Source organism: Otolemur garnettii, unplaced genomic scaffold, assembly GCF_000181295.1.
Source record: "Otolemur garnettii isolate 467f Iridium unplaced genomic scaffold, OtoGar3 scaffold00142, whole genome shotgun sequence".
Classification (NCBI taxonomy): domain Eukaryota; kingdom Metazoa; phylum Chordata; class Mammalia; order Primates; family Galagidae; genus Otolemur; species Otolemur garnettii.
In genome coordinates this window covers 1,035,396-1,044,455 of record NW_003852537.1, presented here as the reverse complement: position 1 = coordinate 1,044,455, position 9,060 = coordinate 1,035,396, and the positions used below count along the sequence as shown (strand labels likewise).

At 41.2% G+C, this 9,060-nt stretch overlaps 1 protein-coding gene across 1 annotated transcript in view; it reads right to left on the bottom strand.

Moving 5' to 3' along the window:
- The window catches only part of TRIM4 (tripartite motif containing 4), a 22,458-nt gene extending 13,979 nt beyond the window's left edge, over positions 1 to 8,479 (bottom strand). Inside the window, exons 1-4 of the mRNA XM_023518584.1 lie at positions 7,950 to 8,479; positions 1,106 to 1,201; positions 125 to 393; positions 34 to 59 (exon numbers count right to left, since the gene is read on the bottom strand). Coding sequence (XP_023374352.1) covers positions 34 to 59; positions 125 to 393; positions 1,106 to 1,201; positions 7,950 to 8,342 — 784 coding nt within the window. The 5' untranslated portion in view covers positions 8,343 to 8,479. The remainder of the gene's footprint in view (positions 1 to 33; positions 60 to 124; positions 394 to 1,105; positions 1,202 to 7,949) is intronic.
- Positions 8,480 to 9,060: the final 581 nt, after the last annotated feature.

The following is a 9,060-nucleotide window of genomic DNA, read 5'->3' as shown; positions in this document are numbered from 1 at the left end:
TGGTGTAACAACAGTAGTAACATAACTACCAACAAAGAGAAAACATGTCTTCTATTAAACTCACTCACAAGGAAGGGCATTCAGCTCTAAAGAGGGAGTTCAGTTAATACTAACTAACAACTACATAAGGATAGAGATTATCCTCTCCTGTGCCTGTCTTACCTGGAGCAATTCCAGGGTAGAGGCCTGGCTCTTCTCCCCAACTTCTAACATGAGATTCTTCAAAGAAGCGATTGTTTCATTGAGCCTTAACATGTTATCCTTCAGTTTACTCTTTGTCTCTTCTTCTTCTTCACTCAGTCTCTGAAGAAAGAGTAGCTCTTCTTCAGCCAGGAACTGGTGCAGCTTTGAAAACTCTGTACTGATTCTTGTTCGCTGATTCTTTATCTGCACCTGTGGCCATATGACATTTGCTCATTCCTTGTTTGCCTGGCCCACGCTTCTAAATTCCTCGCATGTGACTCCCCAACAACCTGTGGTCCTTTCCATTCTAAACAACTCCTCTAGAAAAGCTCCTGTCTACCCTAATACAAATTTCCATTACTTCTCCATCTACACTTACATGATATCCTTGTACTAGTCATTATAACATTCATCCATTCTTCCTAACATTTGAGTCTCTACTACTGACAGCAATCCTTTGGATACTTTTTAAACTAAAACACACTTTTCACATTTACCATTTAAGTTAGTCCTCAGAACACCTGTTTAGTTTTGTTAAATCTTTAGAAGTGAGTGTGCATGCCTAATACCTCCCAAGAAGACTTGCCTCCTTTTCTAAAAGCAAAGTCCATTCATCCGTTTCTTTCTACAATGCCATGGACCCAAACCAACTCCAACCTAGAGAGTATATTTAGGAAAAAGTAGTAAGGAGAGGGGCACAGAGCACTACTTTAATGTAGAGATGGGGGATGAAATGTGTGGAATTCATACTGCCCAAAGCCACAAATCAGTAAGGACAAATACTTCCTCTTCTATCATCATATCTGCAAAAGGTCCCGACATCTGATGATACCCTGGAACCTCTTTCCCACAAAACTCCATAAGCAGCGCCAGAGAAAAAGGGCCTCAAGAACAAGAAATGCCCAACAGCTCCTGCTTTTACCTTCCACTTTGTAGTATTCTTCATTTCTGTCTCCTGTAACTGCATGGCTTTCTTCATCTTGGCCGTGAGACTACATTGAGACATAAGAAGTTTCTCCTGCCAGCAGAAATACACATCGATAAGAAATCGCCTAAGCATTTAGAAAAAGCTAAATTTCATCTAATCAAAATGGAAATGAGATAAGAAAATACTGAAGACAATCATAGGCCTATCGTTAAGAACTATTCTGATCTGTAATCATCACTAGACTATACTGAGTTTTCCTAGTAAGCTGGCAAAAATTAAAAATTGTTAGAGCACTGGTTCTCAACTTTCCTAATAATGCCGGAATATATTTTCATTGTTAAAAAGGAGTTGCAACCCACAGGGTGAGAACCGCAGTGTTAGAGGATTAAAAAATCTATCACTGGCAAGGAAGAAGGCTTCTGACACCACGATAGAAGAAAAGGTCAGGTGCCAACTTTCTGAGGGACAACCAGCAGGATTTAACAAAATGTAAAATATACATAATCCTACTTTTAATGATCTATCCAATGAAACATTAACAAAAGTAATCAATATTTAAAGAAATGTTCACTACAGCATTATTCATCATCTACCAATGGGGAAATATTAAATAAATTATACAAACTGATAACTCTGTATCTACTTCAGGGAGCTCTCTATAGATTGACATGAAATACATGTTATGTTTAAAATAAGCTATAAAACAATATGTATTGTATAATTCTGTTTTCAATAAATGTGTGACTGTGCATGTGTGTTTATGCGTGTGTGTGTGAATAGAAGAGAAATCTGGAAGGATATGCACCTAAGTATTAACATTGGTTATTTATGGAGACTAAGTAGCTTGAAAGTTATGGGAGGGGACTAGAAATTTTATAAATATGTTTTATTTAAATTCTATAAGAGGCACATACCATTTTTGTGATTTAAAAACACAAACAAGTTATTAAAAAATAAGGCAAGACAATCAACATTAACAAAGTAGGCTGTGGAGGAGCAGCCCCCAATAGCAGAAGGTCAGAAAATGGTGACAGAGAAGTAGACACACAAGAGGGAAACTAACAGGAGCTGACAACCAATCACTATTGGAAGAAGGAGTCCGAACTTAGCCCCCACAATCTGATCTGAGTAACTAGATGGATTACAGATTATTTATCTAGTTAAAAAATATAGGAAGATGAGCAACATATAAATAGAAAGAAAGAAAATCAATCTGATTTAACAAATTGAGCTTGAGACACCTGTGGGACATCAAAGCGGATGTGTCAGGGGTTAAGAGTCAAGAAAGAGATCTGTGCTACATAAGCAGATAGTTTAAAGCACAGATGGCAGTTGAAGCCATGAGTATGAGTAAAATTACCCAGTAAGATTCTAGAGTAAGAAAATAATAAAGGCTAGAACTGGGAACAACTATATGTAAGGGGTATGCTAAGAATGAAAATCCTGCAAAGGAACTAAGATTGGCAGTTGGTAAAAAACCAAGAGCAACAGTTTCTTACATACCAAAGGAAGAGAAATTTAAATTAAAAAACAAGTGAATAATGTCAAATGTTGAAGAATGGCCTCGAGCAACTTGTTTTAAGTCTGAATATATGTCAAAATAAAAACCTAAAAGGAAAAAATAAAGAAATGAATGCAACTAAGAAATAAGCTATACAAAATTTTTTTAAACTCTTCTCTAGGAGAATAATAAAAATAGGTATAACCTTCATTCCAATCATTTACAAATGACAATGGCTAAAATAAAGTTAAATAATTTAAAAGACTGACAACAGGCTCAGCACCTATGGCTCAAGCGGCTAAGACGCCAGCCACATACACTTAAGCTGGCGGGTTCGAATCCAGCCAGGCCTGCCAAACAACGTCAGCTGCAACCAAAAAATAGCCAAGCGTTGTGATGGGCGCCTGTAGTCCAGCTACTTGGAAGGCAGAGGCAGGAGAATCACTTGAGCCGAGGAGTTGGAGGTTGCTGTGAGTTATGAGGCCACAGCACTCTACCCAGGGTGACAGGCTCTGTCTCAAAGAAAAATAATAATAAATTAAAAATATAAATAAAAGACTGACAACAGCAAAGTTGACAAGGATGCGGAGCAACCAGAACCAAGATTGGCAAGAATGTTGGTGGGTGTGTGAAATGTCACAACCATTTCAGAACATCCAGCATAAAACTAAACTTACATTAATCCTATGGTACAGCAATTCTACTTCTGGACCCAGAAAAAATGAAAATGTGTCCACAAATAGGCCTATACAAGAATATTCACAGCAGCTTTATTCATAGTAGCCAGAAGCTGGAAACAGCCCAGGTATCCACTAACATTAAGATAGACTAACTGGTATGTTCATATAATGGAATATGTGTACTATTCAGCAATAAAAAGCACCAAGCTACCAACACACACAAAACAGATAAATCCAAGAATCAGCATACTAACCAAAAGGATCCTACAAAAAGTACAGACCACATAATTCCATTTACATGAAGTTCTGGAACAAGCAAAAATAATCTGTGCTGAAAAAAAAAGTCAGAACAATGGTTACACTGATTAAAGGGCAAGAACAGAGAATAAATGGGAAAGGGCATGAATAAAATCTTTGGGGTGATGGTAATGTTCTTTATCTTAAGAAGAGCTTAGTTTATCCAGGTATGTGCATTTATCAAAGCTTAGCAAATGTACACTTGGGATTTGTGTATTTCATTGTATTAAATTTTACCTCAAAAAATACCATAAACAAAAGTTAAATCTGGTTAATAATACACATTCTGAAGTATTTTGTTTGCATCTGAATTTTTAAAACTTCAAATGGAAATAAAAATTGATGGATACAGACAGGGATACAGACAGTTATATGATAAACAAGTAGAATAAAAGGATAATGGTAAGAAGCTAGATGTGGAGTTACTGGTGTTATAAAATTCTTCTAACTTTGATGTATGCTTCAAAATTTCATGGTGAAATGAAATAGGAAAAAATAAAATTAGGTTATAAAAGGAATTTATACAGTTATGGTAAATGGCACAATAGCACCTGTGCTATTTTCTTTCTACCATGTTTCCTAACATTATGTAATTTACTATTCTTTTTTTTTAAATAAGTGTCTCAATACTTATTATTAATGGTTAACTAAAACAGACATATAACCCTGTGACTCAGTAAGCTATCTCATGTAATTTTACCATTATGCATTTTTTAATAACTGCCACTTTGTAATCATGTGAAATCTGATCTATATGAGGCTTGCGATAAGATACTTAACTCCTTTAAATATGACCAAGAGTTTCTGAAATTTTTCACTTTTGTATAATGAAAAAAATAGATTTTCAATTTTTAAAAAAGCTTTTTAACAATTTCCGTGTACGTGAATTATCACGAATGAGTCTATTATTTAAGATTCTTCCTAAGTCTTTGAATCCTGGCACAGTTGGGATCTAAACTGGGACTTGAGTCAATTTGGCAACACTTTGGGGAAAATTAGAGAACACCTTCCTGCATAAACAGAAAAACTGCTACACAGTGGCAGGAAGGAAACAGCAAGCATTTCAAAGCTGAGTTAAGAGTAACAGAAGTTTAAAAAAAATCACTTTCTCTTCATTTAATGTCAGAAAATTGTATGTATATAAAAACATTAAGTATTAAAAGTAATAAAAAGCATACACCTATAGAATGAAGATATTTACTCATTGGGATCATGTAGTTCAAACAATACTAAGTTTCATAAAGAAGATCTAAGTTTCAGTACAGAGTTAGAGCTTCAAACTAGCTGTGCCTCACACATTTCATAGGTCACAGCTTCCTTAGCTAAAAAATGAAGATGACTACTAAATGTCTCTTAGACACCATCCCAGCTCTTCAGTTCTGTGAATTTTAGTTATTGTAACCTCTGCAATCAATCCAGGCAGGTAGGTCTACCTCTGAAATAAACCTCAAATCTGCCTACGTGCCATCCCCACTGTCACTACCTAGTTTAAGCACAATCATCTCTTTGTCTAGACTCCTACAGTAACCTCCTGATTACTCTCCCTTCTTGCAGCCTTATCCTTGTCTCGTCCAATATCCACAGAGTAGCCACAGTAATCCTTCTTTAAAAAATCAATCAGATCTTATAACTCCCCTCCTAAAGAGTCTTCACTGGCTTCCTTCCTCACCCAGAAAATTTAATCATCTTATTATGGCCTGATATAACCCAGAACTGGCCTACATCTTATTCTACTTTTCCCTTTGTTCAGGATGCTCCACGTGCACAGGCCTTCTTTCAGTTCCTTAAACATAAGCATCTCTCCCCAGTCTTAGGGTTTTTGCATCTGCTAGCCACTTCCTGACAGGTGTTCCAAAATGATCACAGAATTTTCTCTCCTAAGCCTACTCTTCTGAAGCAGAAATCTGGACTACAATCCATGATTCCTCTTACCCATCAAGTCTAATTAGTCATTGACCCATTTAACTCAAGCTGATGATCATTCCATATCACCTCTTTTCTTTCACCCCTCTCTGCACTAATTCAAGCCCTTATTACCTCTAGCTTAAAATGACACAACAGTAGCCTAACTTGGGGCAGCACCTGTGGCTCAAGGAGGAGGGCACTGGCCCCACATGCTGGAGGTGATGGGTGCAAACCTGGCCCTGGCCAAAAAAAAAAAAAAAAAACAGAAACCAAATTGGTCTTCTGCACTTATGCATATGGATACCAAAGTAATGTTTCTAAAAGAAACCAAACAAAAAAAAAAAAAAGATCCTATCTTTCTCTGCGGACTCAGCATTGCCTCAAAGAGGAAACGTTCAATCTGTTTTAGTTCACAAACAAGATACTTTGTAACAAGGTGCTTCCTCTTTCTTTCTTTTTTTTTTTTTTTTTTTTTTGAGATAGAGACTTACTTTGTCACTCTTTATAGGGCAGTCCTAACTCCCAGCAAACCTCAAACTCCTGGACTCAAGTGCTCTTGCTCAGGCTGGTCTCAACTCCTGAGCTCAGGCAATCCACCCACCTTGGCTTCCCAGAGTGCTAGGATTACAGGTGTGAGCCACTATACCCAGCCTTTGCTTCCTCCTTCTTCAGCATCAAGCCCCACCACTCTCCCATGCTCCACACTCTAGTAGTACTGAGCCAGCTCCCATTTTCTCACACAGCACATGCTATTCGATACCACATTTTGAATAAACTGTTCCTTTGGCCTAAAATACCTCCTCCCCTACCTGTACTCACCTTTCAAGAGCTAACACCTCGGCTCCGGGCCTGTGGCTCAAATGGCTAAGACGCCAGCCACCTACACCTAAGTTGGCGGGTTCGAATCCAGCCTGGGAGCGCCAAACAACAATACCGGCTGCAACCAAAAAATAGCCAGGCATTATGGCGGGCACCTGTAATCCCAGCTACTTGGGAGGTGGAGGCAGGAGACTCACTTGAGCCCATGAGTTGGAGGTTGCTGTGAGCTGTGATGTCATAGCACTCTACCCAGGTGGACAGCTTGAGGCTCTGTCTCAAAAAAAAAAAGAGCTAACACCTCTGTGGAAGCTTTCCTCTCTTGTCACTGACCACTGTGACCTAAGACCTTCCATATACTTTGTAAATACAAAGAAATTCGTATTTTCTCAGGAGAGAAAATTCTGTGCTCAACAACTCTCACACATGCTTAAATGAAGTCTATAGGCTTGTGCCCCTCATAAGACAAGACCCGTGTCTTTCTTATCCATTAATGCCCAGATTTCCAGAACAATGTTTCCACGTGGTCAGCATCAATAAAGGTGACTGAATAAAAGGATGAATGTACACTTTCTAGACTGGCTTTGCATCTGTTCACAGTCAGCTGGTAAAATTGTACAGCATATTACAGTTTACAAAACATTTTCAATCTGTCATTAAATTCACGTATTTGTGTACTTACTGAATTACCAATTCTGTTGGAGACCACTGGAGTTACACCGTCAGTAATGGAAGGGAGTGGGGCTACTCTGGAAAGGATGATCAAAAGAAGGTCTTCAAGCTAAAAGCTAAAAGAATCTGAAGGATGGAAGATGTGGGTAAAGAGAACAGACTTGAAACAAAAGCAGGAAAGCCAGTGTGGCTGAAGCAGAGTAAGGTAAATCAGTAAGGTAAACTGACTTATTCAACTGAAGCTTCTTAATCCCTCAAATAGGACAGATAATCCCCAAATTCAAATGTTAAGTGATTTTTCTCAAATGTTAAAGGAAGCTAGTAACAAAATCCAGCCTCATCATTCCAAGCCATTCCTTGGTTTTTCCCAAGTCACGTCTGAGTGCACTGGTATAGACCTGCACTGTCCAATACAACATCCATCAGCCACACAAGCACTTGAATTGTAGACAGTCCAAAATAATATGTGCTGTAAATGTAAAATGCACATCAATTTCAAGGACCTGTTATTTTAAAAACTATGTAAAATATCTTATTGATAATTCTCATATGGATTAACACTGCATGATTATTTTGGATAACTGAATTAAATAGAATATATTATTAAAATTAACATTGTTACTTGTTACTAGTAGGAAAATTTCAAATTACATATGTGGTTCACATCACGTTCCTATTGGACAGCACCGGTACACACCTCTCGTGTTTTTGTCTTAGAGAGGAGTTCCCCAGGGATTCCCTTGAAAATTGTGCAGAATGAATGTGGAGACATGCACCACCCCTCCCCTAAGCTCAGAAGCAACCCCAGCTCTGAGATTCGTGTGTCCATTAACTTCTCTGAGTTTGAGAGCGGGGGATTTCATGCTTCCAGTGGGAATGACAGCCACTTCATGGACCTTTTACGAGAAGTAAGCGTTCTCAGACAGTATCGACAACCCAATAACAGTAGCCGCGACTGCAAGCTCACCCGGTAGCTTACGGAGGCCTCGTCGACGGGAGCCATGACGTGGGCCTGGTGTTCCTGGGACTCCCTGCACACCAAGCACACTGGCCGCTGATCGTCCTCGCAGAAGAGCCGCAGCGGCTCCCGGTGGTGTCTGCACAGGCCTGAGGGCACCGGGAGCTGGCAGCGGCGCCGCGTCCTATCCGTCAACCTGGCCAGCGCCCAGTTGGGCCGCAGCGCGCCGGGCCCCGACGGCTGCCTACACTCGGGGCAAGAGAAAGAGCAGCTGCTTTGAGCCCAGCTGCGGCGCAAGCAGGCGCGGCAGAAGTTGTGGCCGCATTCGATGGACACCGGGTCCTCAAAATAGTCCAGGCAGATGGAGCAGGTCAGTTCCTCCCGGAGGTCCTCGGCTTCCATGCCGCTTCTCTGCTGCAGACCCAAAGTCCGACCTGAAGTGCCAAAAGGGCCCACAGGGTGTGGCGGGCGGAAAGGAGCCAGGGGCCCACGCACCCGACGCCGACGCCCCTGCCCGAGGGGAGAGCGTAACCTCTTTTCCGGTCCGGCCCACCATGGACGCGTCCGGGTGCTGCGCCTCTCCTCTGCGCGGGGGTTGCCGGGTATGAATTCGGGGAGGGACGGGACAGCGAGCGGCTCCTCCAAACCACCATAGAGATGCGGAATCCCTCCCCCCGCCCCGGGGGGATCCTAGAGAGGACTTGCGGGGGAGGAGGCCTCGGACTGAGGCTACCGCGCTGTCCCTAGTAGAACCCAGCGGTAGGCGTCACGGGTCTTGGCCTGTCGGAGTCTCAGGAATGAGGTCTTGTGTTCTGCGGGCTGTAGCCTGGGGGCTTGGAGTGCCAGAATGCCGGGAGGACTTGAAGGATCTCTACCGCTGGACTGCAGTTTGACTAGGGAGGCGTTAGGCCGGCTCTCCAGGAAGTCTTCATTGTGTTTTGTTTATTCCGCCTCATTCTCCAGGGAGAGGAACCCGTTCTCATCCCCCAACCTCAAGGTCTAGTTGATATCCTAGAAAGGCAGGATTTCCTACTGCCCCCACAGAGACCCACCACCTTTCCTGTGTTTGAGGAATAGGGAAACTGGGGAACCAATTCACAGGGTGGCGGGCAGGAAAGGC